Consider the following 24892-nt stretch of genomic DNA (forward strand, 5'->3'; position numbering starts at 1 on the left):
TTGCATTCTCGTCAAACCTTCGAATGCTATCTCCCGAAGACCGTAGCAAGCTCAGTCCATGTTTCCCGCTATTCTAATTCATCGATCAAACTTCGCGGATTAGAAACCGCGGAAAACTCGTAGTAAACGTGTCGAGTCGGAAGACGGCCCAAAGGGACCTAAAACACGACTCGAGGCCCATCCTACGATTTTTCTTAACCAAAAGCCCGTGAACCACAGCATGGTTCGCGCTTGGCCCACGAGGAAGGATAAATGTCAAGTTTCCGCGGATAAATACGGAAGTTTTGAAGATAATTGTGAAGATCGGGAAAAATGGAATATCTCCATTTTTATGCTATGACGGCTTAAGGGCAGAAGAGTAAAAGCGTAAACCGACCTTGGAGCTAGTATATAAGGAGTCCTAGGCGAGGAGCAGAGGGGAGGACTTTTTCAGAGCAAACTTAGCACTTAGAGCGATTTAGGCAACTTTCCGTTTTTGTTATTTCGAGCTGCGACTCAATTAGGTTTAGCCGTCTTAGGGTTGCTAGAACTAGGAATCTCGCCGACAGCTCTCGAGCCCAGGCTTATACCTTGTTGTAACGCTCATACGCAGATTCGGAATAAGATCTACTTTGCTCTCTTTTCGATTTCTTATTTTTATCGTTGTTATTCTCGTGTTCTGATTGCTTGACGTGTGGTAATTAACAGATATCCGGGTCCTCTGGGAAACTAGGGTTTTCTTAGTTTCCTTATTTAAACGGAAATCGACAGTGCGAATTTCGGTTCCCACATTCACATTCAGAATTCCGCGGAGGAACATCAACGAAAAAATATATGTTATAATAAATTGAAATCCTATGCTCATACTTCTGTAAGTAGTGAGCCCCCATATTTCATTTTTCTCAGACCTTCCTTTCCTTCCCAAATCCTCTCTAGCTTCTCTCCTAAACTCTAGCTTTCAAGATGTCTTTTTCCCAAGGTGACAAGAGAAGTTCCGGCGTTGAGATGGGCGAGGCCACCTCCCAAGCTCCGGTTCCGGCTTCGTCCGTTAAGGCGCCAGCTTGCATCGCCGGCTATCTTTCCGAGAGAAACTAGCTCGCCGCAAAGTCGAAAAGGAACTTGTTCGAGCTGACACCGAGCTCCCATCCTCTTCTGCTCTGGCCGTTCCTCCGGATCATGGTGCTGAGGTTCAGGTTCTGCAGAACGCAGGAACTCAAGTTGAAACAAGCGTTTCGTGTGTTCCGGATGCTTCGGTTCAACCCACTGGATCGTCTACGACTCTGATTCTTGTCGAGGACAAAGAGAAGGCCGCTGAGTCCATGCCTCCTCCTCCGGCTAGGAAAGAAATCGTCCTGGCGCTGCATTCTCCCAGTGCTGCTCCGGTCGTTCAGCCTAAGGGCCGGAAGAGGAAGTTCACCAAGGGCGGTGACGGGGAATCTTCGCAGTAAGGAGGCTCGAATATGGCGTCGGGGCTCCGCGGAAAGGTTCGTCTCTCACTTTGGATTTGGCGCCGTTGCCGGGGAGCTTTGATCGCGTATAGATCTAGTCTGATTTTGTCTAGATAACTTCTTTAAACCTTTTTCTGACATAAATTTTTTCTTGTCTTTTCAGATGCATGCCCAACAGTACCATAAGCAACAAGGAAACACCACTGCTATTCTCATCAGATCCTGCAAGATTGGAACGTTCGATCCGCAAAGAAAGACGCTCCCCCATCGATCGACAACAACACTTGTTCGTCGATCGACACTCGCCAACAACCGTCGACCCTGACACCAATTTGGTCGACCAACACTCGCTTACCACCATCGACTGAAGCTACTCTTCCGTCGACTGATATCTCCCATCCGATGTCGATCGATAATTCATCCAGAACATCGATCGATACTGAGCCGTGACACATGGTTGCGACTTTAGTTCTTGTACGAGATGAGAATGGAGACCTGCATGACTAGGAGGGTCATCTGCGTAATGCAGCAGGTCAGAGGATAGATGCTCAGGGGACGATAATCCTTGAGCCCGATACTGATGCTACTGGAGCTGCTCAACCTGTAGATGAGGCTGCTCGACCCAGAACGTTGGATGATTACAACCGTCCAGTTCAGTTCTATGCCAACAGATCAGCTATTCGTCCTCCTGCTATCCAGATAGGCGATTTCGAGGTGAAGTGATATCACTCAAATTACCCAAATGAGTGATTTATACTATCTCAAATAAGAGGTCGAGTTGTAGTACTTAGAGATCGAATTCACAGGGAGCTAGGGAAGCAAATAAATCTAATCAGATTGATTAAGCTAGGTTGATTTAATGATTAAATGTAAAGTTGCAAGTTTGTGAGCAAGGCAATTGCTCGATTGATTTGATTGGGGTTTTGGTGGAAGGATGATTCCTAAATCTAGGGTTTCTATTTTGGAGATCAGGATTATAATCCTATAGATGTCTAATAGTTGTATGCATGATATTATAGAGCTCAACACTTAAGAACAAGCCATTAGGCGTTCACTTTTTAAGCTTGTCTATTGACAGATCTAATGGTTCACAACAGTAGGTCGGACCAATTAGAAAGTGTCGATCGATGATTCTAGAGGAATATTGATTGACGCGCTCTGTCAAGCGTTGCGCGTGGGTTGAATATGCTCACTTGGCTGCTTAGATTAGCACTAGCCTTACTCTAACGCTTCTAGCTTGATAGGGACGGATTCAGGGTGAGTTACAAGTTCTCACTTTTCCCTACAATTCCTTGGATAAAGGTTCTAGTTCGCGATTCTAGAACACAAGCACTATGACAATACTATCAACGAATATCACAACTAGCAATTCTATAGTTGGGTCTAATCCCTCATAACCTATTTGAACCCTAAACCGAACAGGTGGATCTATTCAGACATGAAGTTTGTCACGAAAATCATAGATGAAAAGATATAAAACTGCAACAGATTAGATAATAAAAACCAAAGGAGTTCCAGAGGGACTCTGAAGGAGTTCATCCTTTCTCTTCTAACCTAGAACAAGAATAAAAGAAAGTGTAACCGCAACAATGGCGTAGAAAACACATAAAAATGATTTTAGGTCATCCAAGGATATTCTGGTAATTTTTGGTTGCTTTTGGGCTTAAGCGGTCATAAAATATGCTCAGCCATATTCTGGAATCACCTTTGATCGACGGCATCGGTGCACCGTCGATCGACAGTTCTTCATCTCCTCGACAGATTCCTCTCGCGAGCCAGACTGACCACTCTTCAGTAAAATGGGCATAACCTCTGCAATAGGATGCTGATTGACCTCAAACCGTCGGCATTGGAAAACTAACTCAAATTTCTATCTTGTGCCAAAAGATGGGCTCAATATAAAGGTGGAAAAGTCTTCTTCCATAGCTAAACATCTGACGCATCTGTGCAGCTCTGTACCTCAAAAGGCTCCAAAATATTCATATTTCTCCAAAACGTACCTGAACCTGTAAATACTCTATAAAAACTCCAAAACATAATAATTTTATCTTAAAACACTTATATACCATGGCTGAAAGTGAGTAATATCCATAGTATATCATGAAACCATAATACTACACACTTGTGGGACATACACCTTACAATGGCTTATCTCACGAGCATCCTATGGACCATCTAAAGTGGTTCGAGGATATTATATATGCTATGTATCAGTGAATATGGCTATGCAACCGGTCTGTTTTAATAATCGAGAGACAGATATCAAGGTGCAGGTGAAATCAGGAACATATAAAATTTCATGTAAATAATAGTCCCGACTTAGCACAATAGTGCCCTTTTTCTCAGCACTTGACACACGACCATCAAGAAATTTTAATGATGATGGCATAATATCAGTGACATTGCTCAGAAGGGATAAATTCCCTGTCATGTGGTGAGAGGCACCAGTATGGATAATAACATCATAAAACTTTGGTTTACCACACAATTTCTCAGTAGAAATATTAGTTGAACGAGATGTTTGAAAAAGCTGAATGAGTTGAGCTCTTTGATCGTTGTTGAGGGAAGATTGAGATGGTGTAGTTGTCGTGGTATTGTTGGAGATTGCCCTCGTGGAATTAGAACGACCGCGTCCTCTGTTTGATGAGTTTGAGAAACGACCACCACGATAACTACGTTGATTGGATCCTCTTGTGTTGGCATTTGTCTTTTGTTTCTCATACCACCAGTCTGGATACCCATGGAGAAGAAAACACTCAGTGTTTTCGTGTCCTTTCCAAGAACAATGTGTGCATGAGCGGTTTGGATCACGGATTATGTTATAGCAGTTGCAGATTGTTGAGATTGTTGAGAATCAGTGGTAGGTGTAGTAGACTGAGCAGAAAAACCTATAGCCTATGTTTTGTGTTTCGTTGAGCGAGTAATATTGTTATGTTGTTCTTCTCTAGTGACTCGAAAGTACACGTTGTTGATGTTAGGCAGAGGATCTTCATCAATGATATGTGATCGAATGTTGCGGAAACGAGATTCGTCAAGACCAAACAGAAATTGATGAACACGAATTACTCCTCTTTCTTTCTCAATATCAGACGCAGCATCACAGACACACGATCGAGTTGTTTTGATGTTTTCTAGTTCTTCCCATAACTTAGTTAGGTGTCCATAGTAGTCGATAACAGCTTGACCATTCTGTTTACAGTTACTGATTGCATCCCTGAGTTGATGAGTTCTAACACTGTTTAAAACAGAGAATCGTCGTTTGAGGTTATCTCAAAGCTTATGTGCTTCGGGAACAAAGGATATTGTGGATCGAATCTTTGGGTCGATAGACGTGCGGATCCAACCCACAAGCATTGAATTAGTAGTAAGCCATCGAGAAAGCTCAGGTTCGCTTGATGGTTTTGGTATGGTGCCGTTGATAAACCCAAGTTTCTGTTTTGCTTGTATTGAGTTTGATAGTTTGGTGGCCCATTCGTTATAGTTATCTCCTCGCAACAGGACAGAGGTACTAAGAGCACTTGGGTTATCGTAGGGATGAAGATAGTACAGTGAAGAAGAAGTAATGTCTGCAGTTATTGCAGGAACTAGTGTAGATGAAGTAGAAGTATTAGTTGCGGCCATGTTTCTTGAATGGCAAGAAATGCCGTTTTTAGAAAAATAAATTTAGGGTTCTTATGATCTTTTGCTCTGATACCATGAAATATCTTTAGAATGTAAAAGAATTAGTTGTGTTATTGATTCCTTAGGTAATGACCTCTATTTATACAAAGGTAGAACTCCTAACGAGATAAGAAGTAGGACTAGTTACATCATTATCTTAGGAAATAGTAGGAGTTATCCTAAACATATAGTAGTTATCTTATTAGATCCCTAGTTCGGTTAAGAGAGTTTGTAGTTTTCAGAACTTACCACTAAACTAAAAGGAAGTTTTAGAAAATTGTGGCCAAACTTGTCTTTATAATAAAGCGTCCGGAAGCCACTGATTCCCTGGCTTAGCCAAAGGGCCAGCTCTGGCTGTAATAAGCAGGAACTAGAATCAAAAGTAGTTTATTATTGATCAAAAGAGCAGGGATAACGACATATTGAACAATAAACCATAGTTCTAGCCACATAGCTATATAATCGAAGTTTAGAATAGTCGATCCCTTGTTTTAGAGTTTGGATCCCCCCCTTATATAGGTTGTTTGTACAGGAATGGTAGATTTGACAAATCCTTGAGCGTTTGCTTTGCAAATCGATGAGAGAAAATTAGAAGTTCTCTGTGATTCAGATTTAGCTTCATTATAGCAAACACACTTTAAACAAAGTCACATCATTTGTACAAAAGTTTTTTGATTTAAATAAATTTTATATTTTCTAAAACATCCTTTTGGAATGTTAAACCAGGAACAATATCTTTCACGGTTGGAGAAGCACTCTAACAGGGCCTTGTGTATCAACTAGTCAGTCATCAACCTATGGACTGGCTCTTGGTTCTATACTTCCGTTCCTTGGATCATATTAGGATCCTTGTGTGTCAAGTAACATATCGGATATTCCATTTTACGATAAGGAAAACTTCCTTTATGTTAGGGATATTTCTATATCTTGGTTTAGGAATATCTTCTCTTTGTGATGTATATATACGATGTAAAGGTTAACTTGTTCAATAAGAAAGTATATTCATAACACATTCTCATAGGTTTACATGGTATCATAGCAGACAATCCTTTGGACCTAGAAACGCTTGTGTTGGTGTGTTAAGAGCTTCGAAGTTCAGAGATCTTCTGGTTGTTTTCAGTTTGTTGTTTCTCTGTGAGATTCAGCAAGTATGGGTGATGGAGAAGAGTCGACCGTGACCAAGAGTGGTACGATGGACAGCAGAGGCGTTGTCAGTGCGACGCCGTATTCTATGCATGCTTCCGACAATCTGGGAGCCATGATCACGTCGGTGACGTTGACGGGTGAAAATTATGGTGAATGGTCTAGTGAGATGACCAACGCTCTTCGTGCAAAACGAAAACTTGGGTTCGTTAATGGTACGATTCCGATGCTTCTTGCAAATGATTCTAACGTGGAGCTTTGGCTCTCGGTTAATTTGATGATTGTGGGATGGATTCACACGTCTATTGAGCCTCGGGTGAGGTCTACTGTTACGTTTGTGCAAGATGTTCATAAGCTTTGGGAAATCTTCGCAAACGATTCTCTGTTGGTAACAAGGTGCGTGTGCATCATCTGAAGGAACAGCTCGCATCTTGTCGCCAGGATGGAAAGTCTGTTATTGAGTTCTTTGGACGTCTGTCCAAGTTGTGGGAAGAGTTGGATATGTACTCGCCTCTCCCAAGTTGTACGTGTGGAGCAGCTCCGGAGATAGAGAAAGCACGAGAGGCGGAGAAGATGCATCAGTTCGTGATGGGTCTTGATGAATCAAGGTTTGAAGGAATTTGTCAGTCCATAGTGTCGTCAGACTCCGAGATGGACATTGGAGAAATATATGCTAAGGTTGTGCGAGAAGAACAACGTCTTAACTCGACAAAGGATCGAAAGTCGCAGCAGAACGCAATTGGGTTTACAGCCAAGACTGAAATGGATCAGGCTACTTCGCGTACTGGTTCTGCTAGTTCAGGAAGACGCTCGCAATGTGCTCACTGCAGGAGAACAGGACATGACAAGTCGAACTGTTGGCAACTGGTTGGGTTTCCCGATTGGTGGGAAGAGCGTGCGTCGTCTAACAGAGGAAACACTAGAGCAAACAGAGGTGGCGGCAGAGGAGGTCGTGGTCGTGGGTCTTCTGGTGCTGATCGCTCGCGTAACACTGGAGCTCGAGTGAATAATGCACACGCGACTACTTCGAACTCTTCTTGTTTTCCTGGTTTTACCGATGAGCAGTGGGCAGCTCTCTCCCAGATGATTGATGAAAGAGCACGCCCATCGAATGACAAGCTCTCTGGTAAGACTAGACTTGGTGATCTTATACTGGATACTGGAGCGTCTCACCACATGACTGGAGATCTTTCTCTGTTAGTTAACACGTCGGTGATACCGCCGTGTCCTACAGGGTTCGCAGACGGAAATAAAACGTTTGCGACTCATGTTGGAAAGCTTCCCTTAACAGATCGTGTCACGCTGGAGAAAGTTCTATTTGTGCCCAACTTGAATTGTTCCTTGATCTCTGTTTCGAAATTTTTGAAACAAACACACTGCTTTGCTCTCCTTACTGATACAGTATGTGTTTTGCAGGACCGTTTTAAGAGGACCCTGATTGGAGCCTGTAGAGAGCGAGATGGGGTATACTACTTTCAAGATGTCATGGCTGCGAGGGTTCATCGTATGACTAGTTCAGTTGTCAGCACAGAGGATCAGTTTATGTGGCACCAACGGCTAGGACATCCATCGTTTTCTGTTATGTCGTCTTTACCTATGTTTTCTACAAATAAAACTGCTGACCATGGTCCTTGTGACACTTGTTTTAGGGCGAAGCAAACTCGAGAAGTTTTCTTTAATAGTTCTAATAAAACTAAAGAATGTTTTGATATGATTCATTGTGACGTATAGGGACCGTATCGAACTCGTTCTTCTAGTGGTGCAGTCTATTTCTTGACTATTGTAGATGATTACTCGAGAGCAGTATGGACGTACTTTCTACTTGAGAAATCTGAAGTTAAACCGTACTACAAAATTTCTGCACAATGACGCACAAACAGTTTGGAAAGCACGTCAAGATTGTGCGATCCGATAATGGTACTAAGTTTACTTGTCTTGGTAGCTATTTTCGAGAACATGGAGTTGTCCATCAAACGTCTTGTGTTGGAACGCCTCAGCAGAATGGGTGTGTTAAGAGAAAACACATACACATTTTAAATGTGTCTCGAGCACTCTTGTTTCAAAGTAAGCTACCAGTTAAGTTCTGGGGCGAGGCCGTCATGACAGCGGCTCATTTGATTAACAGAACGCCTACTAAGGTTCTTCAGAGGCGTTCTCCGTATGAGATATTGTATGGAACTAAACCATAGTACGAACATCTTCGAGTTTTTCGGAGATTGTGCTACACGCATCATCGTTCTCGTGATAAAGATAAATTTTGACCACGAAGCCGAAGATGTATCTTTACCGGGTATCCATTTGGTCAGAAAGGTTGGAAGGTGTACGATTTGGAGAAGAAGGAATTTCTTATCAGTCGAGATGTTGTGTTTTATGAAACAGAGTTTCCGATGGCCTCTGTTTCGGTTCTACCTCAATTGTCTGTCTTGTCCCCGACTGTTGCTTCTGATGATGATTGGATTTTTCTCCCAGAATCGGAGCTAGTGTTGGACGAAAGGGGGAGTACTGACATCTCTAGTGAACGTGAACGGGTTGCAGAGGTTGCTCAGCCATCAAGTTGTGTCACTGAAACAGAGCATGCGATAGAGCTTCCTCTATCACCACCAGTAATATCTGATACTTCTGTTCCTGCTCAGCAGTCTTCCTCTCCATAAGAAGTCTTAGGACGCAGGCAACGTGTTCGAGCTCCGCCGGTTAAGTTTCAAGATTATGTTGCTTACAACACAGTCTGCATACAAGATACCCATCTCGCTCCTACTTCTTCATCTTCGTCAGTGTCGTCTAATTCGGTCACTGGTAAGACACCCTATCCATTGGTTGAATATCTATCTGATTTGCCATTCTCACCTGTGCATCGAGCCTTTCTTGCAGCTGTGAATGCAGGTGTGATTCCGAAAAATTATTGTGAAGCTGTAAAACAAAACGTCTGGCGTGTAGCCGTGAAAGATGAAGTTGTTGCGCATGAGGACCAAGGCACATGGGATGTTACTACTTTCCCACCAGGAAAAGTTGTGCTTGGTTCACACTGGATCTTTACGATTAAATACAACTCGGATGGGACAATTAGGCAGCATAAAGCGCGACTTGTAGTTCGGGGAAATGATCAGATAGAAGGTGCAGATTTCACCGAGACGTTTTTCACCTGTGGTTAAGATGACCACGTGTGGGAACCGAAATTCGCACTGTCGATTTCCGTTTAAATAAGGAAACTAGAAAAACCCTAATTTCCCAGAGGTCCCGGATATCTGCTAATACCACACGCCAAGCAATCAGAACACGAGAATAACAACGATAAAGTATAAGAAATCGAAAAGAGAGCAAAATAGATCTTATTCCGAATTCGCGTCTGAGCGTTACAACAAAGTAAGAGCCTGGGCTTCGAGAGCTGTCGGCGAGATTCCTAGTTCTAAAACCTTAAGACTACAAAAACCTAGTTGAGTCGCAGCTCGAATATCAAAAACAGAAAGTTGCCTAAAATTGCTTTAAGTGCTAAGTTTTCTCTGAAAAGTTCTCTTTTCATGCTTCTCGCCTAGAACTCTTTATATACTCGCTCCAAGGTCGGTTTACGCTTTTACTCTTCTGCCCTTAAGCCGTCATAGCATAAAATGGAGATATTCCATTTTTTCTGATCTTCGTAATTATCTTCAAAATTTCGTATTTATCCACGGAAACTTGACATTTATCTTTCCTTGCGCAGCAAGCATAAACCGTCCTACGGTTTATGGGCCTTTGGTTAAGAAATCGTAAGTTGGGCCTCGGGTCGTGTCTTAGGTCCCTTTGGGCCGTCTTCCGACTCGAAACACTTATTACGATTTCTTTCGATAAAAAACGAACTTTCCGCGGTTTTTACCGCAAAGTTTGATTGATGACTTAGAATGGCGGAAAACATGAACTGAGTTTGCTACGGTCTTTGGATAGCATCGAACGATAGACGAGATAGCATGGACTGGTGTCGAATCGACGTTTCGGAAGAGCTTGGTCGCTACGTAGCGACCGAGCTTGGCTCGATCTCGGTCGCTACGTAGCGACCGGATAGCGTGCATGTGCGGTAGTTGCACAATGACCGAGCTTGGTTTGTCCATGTTCCGATTGTCATACTCGAACCTATCCGTAATTGGTTTGGGTATGTTTCCGATGGCTTATGTTTGATCTAAATGGAATTCGAACGAAACTTCATCTCGAAAAAATATGTTGCGGAGGGACATACTTGTGTATTGCAGAGATTTGGACGTTAACTTTGTCGTAACCGTTTTCGACCCCAACACCACGGTTCGTGCTCTCCTCTGTATTGTTGCAGCTAAGAAATGGGAGATTCACCAAATGGATGTCCATAATGCTTTTCTTCATGGAGATCTTGAAGAAGAGGTGTACATGAAGCTTCCTCCCGGGTTCTCTCACTCGGATCCAACCAAAGTATGTAGGTTACGGAAGTCTCTGTATGATTTACAACAAGAACCCCGATGTTGGTTTGCAAAGCTCTCGAATGCTCTTGTGAAGTTCGGTTTTCAACAGTCATACGAAGATTATTCATTATTTATGTTTATCATGGGTGATGATGAGATTCGTGTCCTTATATATGTTGATGACTTGGTTATTGCTAGCAACAACTTGGTTCGACTGAAGAAATTTAAAGCTTATTTGGGTACTTGTTTCCACATGAAAGATTTGGGGAGATTGAAATATTTTTTGGGAATTAAAGTAGCTCGGTCTGACGAAGGTATCTTTCTTTCTTAGCGAAAGTATGTTCTTGATATCCTTGCTGAAACAGGCTTGCTTGGTTCTAAGCCAGCTGGTACTCCTATGGAGCAGAACCATCAACTCGCCTCTGATGCGGGTCGTCTGTTCCCTGACCCGTCCCAATACCGTCGATTGGTAGGACAACTAGTCTATCTTGCGATATCTCGTCCTGAGTTGTCATATTCTATTCACTTACTATCTCAGTTCATGCAAACTCCTCGTTAAGCTCATTGGGACGCTGCATTGCGAGTCGTGCGTTTTCTTAAAGGGTCTCCTGGTCAAGGAATCCTCTTGAAATCTGATAGTAATCTTGAACTGTCCATCTACTGTGATGCGGATTGGCAGTCTTGTCCTCTCACGCGTCGCTCCCTCAGTTCGTTGTGGTTCTTCTAGGCGGCTCTCCTATTGACTGGAAAACTAAGAAACAGGACACCGTTTCTCACTCATCAGCTGAGGCCGAATATCGTGCAATGGCAGCGGCAGTTCGCGAAATGAAGTGGATTGTTCCTCTCGTTAAAGATCTCGGTATTTCACCATCCACACCTGTGCCATTTTACTGTGATAGTCAGGCAGCGATACACATTGCCTCAAATCCTGTGTTCCATGAAAACTAAACATATTGAAAGAGACTGTCATAGTGTTCGCGATGCTGCCAAAGCGGGTCTCATCACAATGTGTCATGTTCGTACGAAGTATCAACTGGCTGACATTCTCACTAAAGCTCTTGCTCGCCCACAGTTTGAGTTCTTGCTGTCCAAGTTGGGAGTTCGGAATCTTTCCTCTCCAAATTGAGGGGGAGTATTAGGATCCTTGTGTGTCAAGGATCATATCGGATATTCCATTATTACAATAAGGAAAACTTCCTTTATGTTAGGGATATTTCTATATCTTGGTTTAGGAATATCTTCTCTTTGTGATGTATATATACGATGTAGAGGTTAACTTGTTCAATAAGAAAGTATATTCAGAACACATTCTCATAGGTTTACACACACAATAACTCCTCTTACAAGTAAAAATATCTCACTCAGAGTTAGTCCCATGTTGGACACTAGAACAAGTGACTGAACTGGAAATCCCAGTGTCCAATAACACTAACGCAATATGTTGTTCTTATTCGTCAAATCTACCCAAGATCCGAAAAGTCAGTGAATTTTTGGTCTGGTTGCTAGATAAATGAGGCTATTTCTCTATTAAAATTGGGTACAACTCGGGAAAGCAGAACACGGCTATTACACCAGGAAAGCCCTACAATTGGTTTAGCAAAATTACTTGTAGGAGAATAATTGTCATGCATGAGTTGCTTCTTTCAAAAACTGTACAAGATGTGGAGCCTCCAAAAGTATCCCTTACATTCTCCTATGTTTCCTTTTTGCTAGTAGTGTTTGGGGCTTGCTATCCATGCTTGCACTTATTATCAGGAAAGCCAATGAAAAGCGAATCATTGAAATTTTCTTGAAAGCCATAAACTTACCTCCTTCAGCACCACTCTGCCCGACTACCCCTGGATTCCTTAGAATATTTGGACGGCTAGAGATTAAAGCTTCTTTGGAAAAAAAAAAGTCTTCACAAAATTTTAATAGTAGTAACATTTTTGTCCGAGTTTTAATAATTTGTATGAGTTTTCGCAGAATTTGTGCATGCATGGGTGAGAACAAAGAAAAAATATCGCACGTTGTATGTTTATGTAATTTGACTTTTGGTTACAATTTTCATTTGTTTACAAAACTAAGGATACAATGTTTCAATTACAAGAATCTCAATTATTAGATTTTTTAGCAGTCGCATTTGAGTTTTTTTTTTTTTTTTTTTGTCGCATTTGAGTTTGATGCTGAGAATTTCATATTTATGGCCTTTGATTGAATCAATAATATAATCAAAGTGGTTATTAAGGTTTTATCAACTGAAATTAGGGTTTGAAATTCAAATATGAAACTTAGTCTTCTGCTGTGTTAAAACCATAGTGGTTGCATCATTACATTGAGAGAGTTACGCACAAGAAGGAAGGGCATAGAAGCTATGATGAAAAAGCAAGCACTTGGAAAAGATGGAGCAGACTAGATTTGACTCTGGTTAACAAGTAGCCGCACTGAGACAGATGTAATTTGTCTTTTGGACTAGTTGCAGAACCGAGGACAGGATCACGTCTGAGTAGTCTATTGCTGTTGGCTGCTGTTAGTACCATCACACCAAGGAAGATCAAAACGGAGATAGATGAGAAGATAAGCATCATTCTAGAAGCGACCTGATCTTTCACATTTTGCGCATACTGAACTGAGTCTAAAGCAAGAAAGGTCATGGGGAACGAGTAAGCCCACCATGCGACATTAAATCTTTTCATTGACTTCTTGAAAAGATTTGGCCTACACACCTGAAAATGTAAATAAATAAATTAATTAAAGGTAAGTGTCTTGTCACACGATTTCATATTTGTTTCTTGGTATGTTGTAAACTTACCAGGGACATGAATATGAAGAGCGAAAGAAAGAACAACATCTTCGCAAGAGGATCAAAGGTTCCACAAATGGAGTTCCAAGCTAGACTTCCCATGGCTGGTGCAGCAAAGAACAAGAAGAAAACTGGCCTCAGCTTTGTTGGGAAGTTCTTACCGCCTGGTAGGCGTTGGTAAAGTGTAACAAAGATAACCAAATAGTGAACCATCCCCAGGGAGAACAAGAATAGAGCACACTCCTTCCATCCCATCTCTGCTGCTCCCCGTGCAGCCACTAGGTTTGCGATTACTGATACTTGGCTTGCCGGGTTTGCCATCATCGACAGGAACCTTTTCTCTGTGGTGAACCACTGTCCATAAAGCTTTGTGTCGAGGGCCAATACTGGGAGAGCAAACACCGAGAATAATGTCTGATACAAAACACTCTGTGGTTCCATCATTGGAGCTGATTGAAGCAAGATTAGCCATGAGATTGATGGAGCGTAAAGATAGTTCACTCCAATATAATGTGAGAACTCTTCCTTCACCATGTTAAAAAAGAAGAAACACTTCAACGCGTACAAAAGACAGAGTGACACTTGTGTTGCAACGGCTAGGCACCAAAGGAGATGGAACGCCAAAGACGGGAGATTGCTTCGCAAATTGGACATACTTGGTAAATCAGGTGCGATCATCATCTTCCATAGCAGAGCTTGGCTGCAGAGTGAGAGGCTTATTCTGAAATAGCCTGCATGGAGACTACTCAAAACAGACATCAGAACAATGGGTTTGGTATGAGGAACCATGGGTTTGGTATGTGTCTCTCCTTACTGCTAGATATTGAATCATCAATTTTGATATGAACTTCTTGCTTAGGAATTTCCAAGCCTTCCATCTCTGGTATATTGATGGAATAGAAGTAATAGCTTGCGTTGTCTTTGTGTTGCTATAACCTTAGCATAGAGTTCATATATGTAGGCAGAGAAGGTATGTAGATTAATTAGTACAACCCACGTGATTTAGGGGGAGTTAGTTAGTGATGGACAAGGATATTTACTTAATAGGATAATGGAATGTAATAATGATATTTGGCAAGCTCAGTAACTTGTATAGTACAGCTCTACATTTCTTGTTTAAGCTTCATGAATAAACAAAGCCATTCCTGTTGATTACTTTACAAATTAAATTAATCTTTTATTTATATATTTTCCTGCTTTACCTAACTGGTACCATTATAATTTAACAGGATAATTAGGTCTTCTTATCAAGGGATGTTACCACTAGCTGTAAAGAAAGACTGATGCAAGCGAGCCACTAATCTAAAAAACTCTTCTTTGCATAAGATGTAATTCAAAATGCAGATAAACAATTATATTTAGTAAAAGATGATAAGCTTTTTCGGTAGAGTCATATGTATTCACCTATTGATCAAGGTCAAGAGCCAATGAATAAGCTTGAGGAATTACTCATTGGTTTTGTTAGCCATTGCAGCATAAAACCGGTGTACAAAAAAGTCGGTATAGTTCAAGATCAGCAGGTACGTAAAAAACGGTCATAAAAGTGGTACGTTTTTTTTTTTGGATAATTTCTTTTGAAATTTTATAATATTTTTGAATATTTAAATCAGTTATTAATATAGTCTATATATAAGTGCGTTCTTAGAACAATCTCACTGGCAAACGTTAACGCAAATGAGAAACTGTTAAACTGGATTCTAACTCTTTAGATATCCAAATAATATTTTAATATAATTTTATTTTATATTTTGAGATACCTAGTTAGAGCTTAGCAATAATTTTTTTTTTGTGTTAAAGAAGCTTACCAATAAAGTTGTTTTAATAGAGATATTAGAGCAATATTTGATTGGTGTTAATGTAAACACATACATAGAGTGATTAGCTCCATTTTAAATTCGACGTTATTGGTTGTTCTATTCCGGTCTGGTTACTTAGATCACCTCAAGCTTGAGTAATAGAATGGCCGTTCGACGTAAAAAAAAAAAAAAATCGACAAGATTGTTTTACCCAAAAAACTCAACAAGCTTGTAAGCAGTTAGCTTTGCAAAGCTGATGTTTAAATTTGATCATTTTATAAAAAAGAGAGTATAAGCTCTATTAAATGGTTTTGGTTATTTTTGTCATCTGTTTAAGCTGATTACACCATATTACAAAAGAATAACTAATATATTGGTGAATTTACAATAGTATAAAATAATTGGTGGGGATATTTGGATAAGTGAGTCATGGGGCACATATGCTGTGTCTCTAATAAGTAATTGTTGACAATGAATTAGTGGTCGAAAATGTATCGAATCAATGCAAACAACAATAAAAAAAACTTGCTGGAACTTTGAATTCTTAACCATTGGAACTTTTCTTTTTATAGATAACTTTTAAACAATTCGAAGCAATTATGTTGTTCCCAAATACAAGTTTCCTCATGGAATTCAGTAACTGCAATTCAATGGAACTGATTCAATTACTGAAAATGTAGTAACATGCGTAAAAATCAGCCTAATCATATCAAACTATAAAAGAAGTTAGTTGGTTGGTTGAAGCTTCCGACATATGTTTATGGCAAAGCATTATCTTATGTGGAAACTCATTATTCTAGTGATCAGAAATGTACATCGTCTAATTTCAGAATTTCTTACAAAATGTAGTTCATATAGAACAAGTGATCAGAAATGTACATCGTCTATAGGAACTACATTTTGTAAGAAATTTGACACTAGACGATGTACATTTCTGATCACCAGAGTAATGGGTTTCCACATAAGATAATGCTTTGCAAAATGAAATTTATAAAGGGTGTATAAAAAAGCTAAAAGGTATACAAAAGACCTAGTTGTAATCATTATCTCCGTCCCAAAAAAAAAACCCATTTCATATTCCGAAAATTCTACTTCATCTCCATAAACTTCAAACAAATGTCTGAGGAGACCAGCAAGCTTGTGGTGTCTTGTGTATTTTAAAGATGAAATCATGTTGCGAATGATTTTTTCAATTTGCCTAGTCATCCTATCAGTGCTTATCCAATTTCCTTGATGTCTCCTTGTGTTCATCTCTATCCAAACAAAGTAGATGGTGGAATGAAAGACCAGCCGCAAGAGGATGCTGTCCATCTTACTTCTGTTTCGTCTGTTCAAAGCCATCACCGTGGTGGTCCAATCCGGTGACGCCGCAGAACCCAACAGTCTAACAGTGAGTGCAGTCCAAATTGTGAAGGTGATAGGACATGCAAAAAAGAGATGGTCCATGTTTCTTCCCTTTCTCCATAAAACATGCATCTTTTGGTGATTCCCCACTGTCTCATATGGACTTCTGTTGAGAGTCTCTCTTTAATAGCTAACCACACAATAAAATCCTGACAAGGAACATCCCGTGGGAACCAAACAATAGAATGCCAGTCAACCTCCAGAGCCCTTATCCTGATCTGATCCCAAGTCCTCCGAGTAGAGAAAGTGTCCTTGAAATCATCCTCATCATGCTTTCATAACATCACATCATTTCCTCTGTTTTCATCTGTTTTTTTGAACCTTCTCAATCTTCTTATAAACTGCCTCATACACTCATCTACCTCGTATTCTCATTGCCCAATCGCCACTTCTACATGCGCCAGGCACCAAAGCATGACGAAGTATTCCAAGATACAGAGGTCCCATATCTCCAGTTTCCTCTATCAGCCAAACCGTCCCTAACCAGTCATCAAACCATAAACAAGTAGATTCTCCATTCCAACTGCACTCCTAATAAAACCAGAGACCAAAGGTCTGAGTTTAATAAGTTCTCGCCAAAGCAAAGTCCCCTTGTTTGTTTCCTTTACCTCTCAGAATGATTCACCCTTTAGCAGCTCGACTTGGGTCAAAGCAACCCACAAGGAACCTGATAGCGAAAATAGCTTCCAGATCAGTCCTATTGCATAAACCCTAGAAGTTTCTCGCAACTTTCGGATCCCTAATCCGCCTTCATTATGTGGAAAACAGAGTTCACACCATGCAACCTTAGCCTTATGGTGGTCATTTGGCGACCCTGACCATATGAAAGCACTGAAAAGACTCTCGATTTCCTCCAAACAAGCAATTGGTAAGATAAATGATGCGCACCATAATTTCATGATACTTGAAATAACAAATTTTATCAACTGAAGCCTCGCTGCAAAAGATAGAGATCGATGTGACCATGCCAGGAACTTACCTCGTATTCTGTCTATGAGCGGCTCATAATCCACCTTAGTTCAAGCCTTCAACGTGAGGGGAAAAACCATGTACCTAAAGGGTAAACTTCCCACTGAAATCCCCCTAGCTTCAGCAGCTTGCTGCACTAAATGTTTTCTATGACCTACTTGGTAGAGGAAGTACTTTGCGTCGTTGATATGCAGACCTGATCTTCGGGAAAACTGGTTCATTACACTTAATACAGCATCTAGTGATGATACTTTACCATCAGTAAATACCAAAATATCATCAGCAAAGCTCAAGTGGGTCAGTCTGATCCTTCTACACGTTGGATGGTATCCAAACATCCCAGCAGCAGCCGACTTATTTAACACCTTGGACTGCACATTGTTGACGATCACATAAAGATAAGGTGTCAATGAGTGATAAGCTCAAATTAACCTTCAAGCTACTCTCTCAAATAAGAGGTTCGATGTAGTACTTGAGGATTGTATCCACAGAGACTCGATATTTCACACAATAGATTTTAGCTTCAGACTATGCTAGGTCAAATAATAATAAGCAGTAAATAAAGTAAACAGTTGTGAACAAGGTAGTTGTTCGGTAAACAGTAGTGAGTTTGTTTGATGGAATGAGGGTTACTAGACTTAGGGTTTCAATCAGGTTATCAGAACAACAATCTACAGAGGTTGATCGTAGAACTCGAATACATATAAGCAAGTAAACTAGCTCTCGCATGCACTTACTATTCAGATGCCTGGAATCATGTGATTCCATCTCTCGCATGCAAACTTATGAATGAGAGTCGATCGATGCCAATGGTTGAGTATCAATCGACACTCCTTCCAGACAAGCGTTAAGAACCAATTCAATTAGGTTAATTAAACCAGCTCTCGCATGTATCTAACAACCTAGCTCAGCAGGATTCCATTCAGGTAGTAGACCATCTCTCGTGTGCGCCTAACTATCCTATGATCAGGTTTTTAGTTAATTACTCTAGAAATAAGCAGTAAGAAATAATACCAAATAACTTTTACTCATTCAAAGAAAAAGCTATAATCACACCTGTTTATTCGGCTCGTGGACTCTGTCACCTGGTTGATGGTACGTGCACTACATGAAACCAGACGAATTTTGATGGTCAAATTCATCGAGAATTCGTCAGGAAACAAGGTTGTCCATACTATTTTCTAAGGAGAAACAAATTTAGGAATTCCTCGGTATCACCACAGATTTCCCATGGATCCGACGGACTATGTATCGACAGATTTCCAACAATAAGATTTGTGGGAAACCATATGTTGGGAACTCATCGGTATTTATTATCGACAAAATTAATTTTGTCGATAATAAATATTGACATTTCATCGCCTGAAAGGTGTTCGATGAAATGTCTGAACCAACTCAACATTCTCTTAACTTACCCCACCAAAGACATCTGATATTGGGGGAGTTTTGATAGTTGAATGATCAGTACTTAATGATTGCTAGATAGACACAAACCAAAGAGATTTGATGTTTGATCTATTAGAGAAAATGAGCTTTTGTCTTGATAAAGAACTAGCTTAGAAATGTTATCTAGACTTAGGAAAATGTGTTGATTGAATCTTGCCATTTTAGTTTAAAACTTAGTCATCTAAAACCAAATTCCTACACCCATGGCTCCTCTTTTATCCAATTACTTGAAAATTACTAGATAGTTATGTTAGAACCTTGTTAACTTAATTGAATCACCCTATCACTTGGATTGCATTTAACTTAAGTTGGAACCTGAATTCTCTTTGCATTAAAACTCTTAGAAATGGATTGACATCTCAAATACTACATTATTTGAATTAGGACCCTTGAAAAGTCCATTTTAAGTACTCCCACCACGTGAACCGAAACATTGGCGGCTCGTTGCGTGGCAAGACGTACAATTTTTTTGTTGATAATACGTTATACAACAAAAATAATAATAATAAATTTGAGTAAATTTTTAAAGATTTTAAAAAGGTTTAAAATGTGTTCTGCTTTGAAAAACGTTTTAACATATTATATTTAAAAGAAAAAGTTATAAAAAAAATTTGTATATACAATTTAAAAGATAAATTTTTATATAAAAACATTTTAGAAAATTTGTTAAAAATATTTTATAAATTAGTTTTATCTAATGATTTAAATATTATATTTAAAAAAAAAAGTTTTTTATATAAAAATTTTTTTCAGTGTTTTATAAATTCCAGAAAAATAATAACAAATTTTTTCAATGTTTTATAAATTCCAGAAAAATAAAAAATGTAAGAATATAAATAAAATGAAAAACGATTTTAAACATGAAAAACACAAACTTAGTATTCAAATCCTAAATTTAACATGTAAAATCTTAAAACTAACAATTGTAACACAAATCAAAAACATAAAATCCTAAACCAAACAATCTAACTCATTTCTAAAATTTCAATCCCTAAGATCTATCCTCTCTAACAACCTAACATATATGTGAGAGAGAGAGAGAGAGAGAGAGAGAGAGAGAGAGAGAGAGAGAGAGAGAGAGAGAGAGAGAGAGAGAGAGAGAGAGAGAGAGAGAGAGAGAGAGAGAGAGAGCACTAAAGAAAACATGCCTATAACGAGGAAAAATTACGAGGAAATATATTCCTCGTAAATTTACGAGAAAATTATTACGATTTTACGACGAAACTGAATTTCGTCGTATAGTTGTACTAAAGTTACAAGAAAAATGTTTTGTTGTAATATTGATGTAAATTTAAGTCGATTTTATGAGGAAAGAGAAAATTCGTCGTAAAGTCCTTTAAACTTTACAAGGCTTTTACGACGAAATATGTTACCATTAATTTTTGTGAAAACGTGTTTTAAGCATGCTTTACCAAACTGATACCCTCGGTTTAGAGATTTTGGAATAACTTTATTAGCTGCTATCAAAGTTACACCTCGTGGACGAATAGTTGCTGGAGAAGAATCACCTTTGCAAGAAGAAGTGTGTATCACTGAAGTCGAAGTATCTGAACAACAAACTGATGACATCCTTCTTATTGATCCGGATAACCGTCAATATGAAGATCTTTTCAAAGATATGACAGATGGAGAAGGTGAAGAAGAGTTCAATGCAAGCGATGATGATCATTGTAGTGATATTGATGAAAACTCGAATAATTCAGAATGATGTAATATATGTTTTAAATATTTATAAAAATGTATATAAATCAGTTTAAGACTTAGTGCATGTGTATATTGTTTGATTATAATAATTATTACGATTTTACGATGAAACTGAATTTCGTCGTATAGTTGTACTAAAGTTACAAGAAAAATGTTTTGTTGTAATATTTATGTAAATTTACGTCGATTTTATGAGGAAAGAGAAAATTCGCCGTAAAGTCCTTTAAACTTTACAAGGCTTTTACGACGAAATATGTTACCATTAATTTCTGTGAAAACGTGTTTTAAGCATGCTTTACCAAACTGATACCCTCGGTTTAGAGATTTTGGAATAACTTTATTAGCTGCTATCAAAGTTACACCTCGTGGGCGAATAGTTGCTGGAGAAGAATCACCTTTGCAAGAAGAAGTGTGTATCACTGAAGTCGAAGTATCTGAACAACAAACTGATGACATCCTTCTTATTGATCCGGATAACCGTCAATATGAAGATCTTTTCGAAGATATGACAGATGGAGAAGGTGAAGAAGAGTTCGATGCAAGCGATGATGATCATTGTAGTGATATTGATGAAAACTCGAATGATTCAGAATGATGTAATATATGTTTTAAATATTTATAAAAATGTATATAAATCAGTTTAAGACTTAGTGCATGTGTATATTGTTTGATTATAATAATTATTTGTTGGCTTTTAAGGATTTAATTGGAGTTTAGGGTTTAACAGAAAATAGGATAAATGGGAGAATGTGGTAAAGAGATATGATGTTATAGGTAAGAGACTTTGGGGTTTAGGTATTTGATTTTCAGGGATTAAGATATAGTCCTAGTAAATTCGTCGTAATGGAAAACACGGGCCTGGTATATTCCTTGTAATACACGTGTCCTTGTAAATTCGTTGTAATTAGGGTTGTTCAATATGGTAAAATGGAACCGTACCAAACCGAACCGAACCAAAATAGACAATATGGTTTGGTTTTGGAATATACCAAATAAACCGAATGGATATAATTTTATAAAAACCGTAGGATTTGGATATGGTTTGGAATATAACTGATTAAAAGTAGAAATATGTAAATATGTATCTATTGTATAACAATAAATGAAAATCTATCTGTTACATAAGTTAAATTTGTGTTAATAACTATTATCATAATTTTATAGTAATAAAGAACCTTAATTTGTAAAACACTTGAACTATAAATAAATAACAATACATCGCAATTGAGACATCTTATTTTCTAAGTCTTCTTTTGATCTTTTTGCTTTATTTTAGTCTTCAATAAATTAATATGAAGATTATAAATTTGATGGACAATAATTAATAGAAAATTTTCACAATTTTTTTGTATCTGTAAATGAACAGAGTTTCGTGTTCAATTGAAAAAGCATGACTTTAATGAACACTAAATATGGAAGGGTGGAAAAACTTTTCTTTGATGTTTCTGTTTTGTTTCATATTTTTATTTTCAAAATTTCAAGCTTTGATTTTAGTTATAGATTTGATTATTTTATTTGACGGTAGAAGCATTTTTACTTTTTGTTCATTTATTTGAACATGTAATATATTTTTAATAAATGACTGTGTTGACAATATGACTCTAAAATTCATATAATATGATCTCAAACAAAATAATTATATTTTTGGTAAAAAACCGAATAAACCGAAAACGTATATAAACCGAACCGAACCGAAGTAAATATGGATTTAGAATGGTAGTTATATTTTACTAACCAAAATACCGAAAACCGAAAAAACCCGAACCTAAACCGAACCGATATCCAGATTGAACACCCCTAGTTGTAATCGTTTCCTTGTAAATTCATTGTAAAGATTTTCTTGTAAATTCATTGTAATGCTTCCTTGCAAATTCGTTGTAACTCTAAAAACACAGGACTGGTAGATTCGTCGTAAACATGTGTCCTTGTAAATTTGTTGTAATGTTTTCTTTGTAAATTCGTTATAATGCTTTCCATGTAAATTTGTTGTAAGTTTACAAGGATTTTTTGACGAAACATGTTACCATTATCTTTGGTGAAAACGTGTTTAAGCTGTTTTACCAAACTGATTTCGTTGTAAGTATTCTCAAGCCAAAAAAGTTAACTTCATTTCATACCCTTGGTTTAGAGATTACGGAATAATTTTATTATTTGATTATTTGCTATCAAGTGGTTGTTTGATTTCAATACTTATAACTTGGGTTTTAAGGATTCAATTGGAGTTTAGGGTTTAAGAAAAAATGGGATAAATGGGATGATGGGGTAAAAGGGTATGGTGTAAGTAGATAAGTGATTTTGGGGTTTAGGGATTTGATTTTCGGGGTTTCAGATATAGTCCTAGTAATTTCGTCGTAATAAAAAACACGGACCTGGTAGATTCCTCGTAATACATGTGTCGTTGTAAATTCGTTGTAATGCTTTCCTCATAATTTCATTGTAAAGCTTTCCGTGTAAAGTCGTTGTAAAGTTTTTTTTGTAAGTTCATAGTAAATATTCCTTGTAAATTCGTTGTAACTCTAAAAACGCGGACCTGGTAGATTCCTCGTAACACTAAAAACGCGGGAAGGTCTGGTAGATTCCTCGTAAAATTACGATGACTTTACGAGGAATGTTTTTTTCTTATATAAACTCGAAACATGAATGAGGAATGCCTCCTTCATTCCTCTCAAACCACTCCTCCTCTCCTTCTCTCAAAGGTATGTTTTTTTTTTGAAATATTAATTTAGGTTTATGTGGTTAGTTTAGGTGGTTAGTTTAGGTAATTATTTTAGGTAATTAGTTAGTTTAGGTAATTAGATTAGGTGGTAATTTTAGGTAACAAAACTAATTCAAATATTAGGTTGAGGTATTTAAACGACTGATTAGCTTTTTAAAAAAATATATATATATTTTTATTTTCTTATAATTTTATGTAATTGATTATATTAATATGTTTCTTTTTTAAGGTGGCTCCTAAAATGAAGGAACTGGCGGTAGGAACAAGCTTCGTCAATAAAGCCGCAAGGACGACTTCATCCTAGTCTTCGAGACAGAACCCATAGATGAAGTACGAGTACGAGACTCTCCAGATGAAGTACGAGACTCTTCGGAAAGAAACACCCTCAACAACTACTTCGATGGCGTCCTCCCTTAGCTTTTTATTTTTCCAATTTTTTGTTTTCTATTATAAATTTGAATATTATTTATGACATTTGTAATTTTTTTTTGAAAAATATTTTCACTTTCAATATTTTATTTTATAATTTATATATTTTGAATTTTTAATATTTCATAATATTATAATAATATGACAATGAGATGTAAATTTCTTATAATGTTTACAAGGAGTTTACAAGGAAGTACATGTAAAATCCTCGTAATCTTTACAAAACATTTACTAGGAAGTACTTGTAAATTCCTATCTAACATTACAAGGATTTTACATTAAAATACTTGTAAATTCGTCGTAAATTGTAAAAGTACTTAAAGGCGATTTTACAAGGAAACTATACGAGTCTTTTACGATAAAGCGTAACTACGAAATTACGACGAAATACTCTCTTTTGCTTTTACAACGAATTTATTTTGTCGTAAATTTTACATGGAAGTTACGACAAATCTTGCATTACGAGGGGCGTTTTACAACGAAACGCTGTTCCTTGTTAAGTCGTTGTAACCCTTCTATTACAGCAAATAACAAGGAATATGACCCTTGTAATATTGTTGTGGACAGAGAGTGAGAGAGAGAGAGAGAGAGACTAAAAGAAGAACAAAGGCATGTTTAAAAAAAAAAACTCATGTTTTATGTATAAAATTATCGATGGATTTTATTTATCGGGAATCCGTCAATAAGTTAATTAATTGGCAGTTCACAAAATTTTATGCATGTCGATTGTTTTGGGTTATTGTTAATTTCCGAAGGATTACCGAGAAATAGTGATTATTGGAAATCCACCTATAATATTTAATTAATTAATTTAATTATGCGTTTAACCACTATCGAAATAATAATATGTTGAATCTATCATATATTTTTCATGATTTTTGACAGATTTCTCACGAATGCAATATATTCTCTGCATATTTTGTGATTGGCCAGTCAACATATCAAACCCCTTTTTCGTCAGAATTCCGTTGGTAATATTCGAGAAAATTCTGACGAGTTTGGCGTTTAAAGTTCCA

At 38.1% G+C, this 24892-nt stretch overlaps 1 protein-coding gene and 1 pseudogene across 1 annotated transcript; one reads left to right on the forward strand and one right to left on the reverse strand.

Annotated features, from left to right (window-relative positions):
- Positions 1-6237: 6237 nt before the first annotated feature.
- On the forward strand, positions 6238-8881 carry LOC106359481. Its single transcript, XM_048777172.1, has 6 exons — positions 6238-6546; positions 6648-7541; positions 7647-7808; positions 7962-8074; positions 8173-8400; positions 8500-8881. Exons 1-6 carry the CDS (start codon positions 6238-6240, stop codon positions 8879-8881), a joined length of 2088 nt encoding a protein of 695 aa, XP_048633129.1.
- Positions 8882-12832: 3951 nt separating this feature from the next.
- On the reverse strand, positions 12833-15302 carry LOC106375000 (annotated as a pseudogene).
- Between the last annotated feature and the right edge of the window lie 9590 nt (positions 15303-24892).

Source organism: Brassica napus, chromosome A3, assembly GCF_020379485.1.
Source record: "Brassica napus cultivar Da-Ae chromosome A3, Da-Ae, whole genome shotgun sequence".
Lineage (NCBI taxonomy): Eukaryota > Viridiplantae > Streptophyta > Magnoliopsida > Brassicales > Brassicaceae > Brassica > Brassica napus.

What these genes read in the sequence shown, in the direction of transcription:
- LOC106359481 (XM_048777172.1), top strand. Translation starts at nt 6,238, where the DNA reads ATGGGTGATGGAGAAGAGTCGACCGTGACCAAGAGTGGTACGATGGAC. An exon ending in ATCGTGTCACGCTGGAGAAA is followed by an intron (nt 7,542 to 7,646) that starts GTTCTATTTGTG and finishes TGTGTTTTGCAG; the next exon opens with GACCGTTTTAAGAGGACCCT. An exon ending in GAGAAATCTGAAGTTAAACC is followed by an intron (nt 8,075 to 8,172) that starts GTACTACAAAAT and finishes TTGTCTTGGTAG; the next exon opens with CTATTTTCGAGAACATGGAG.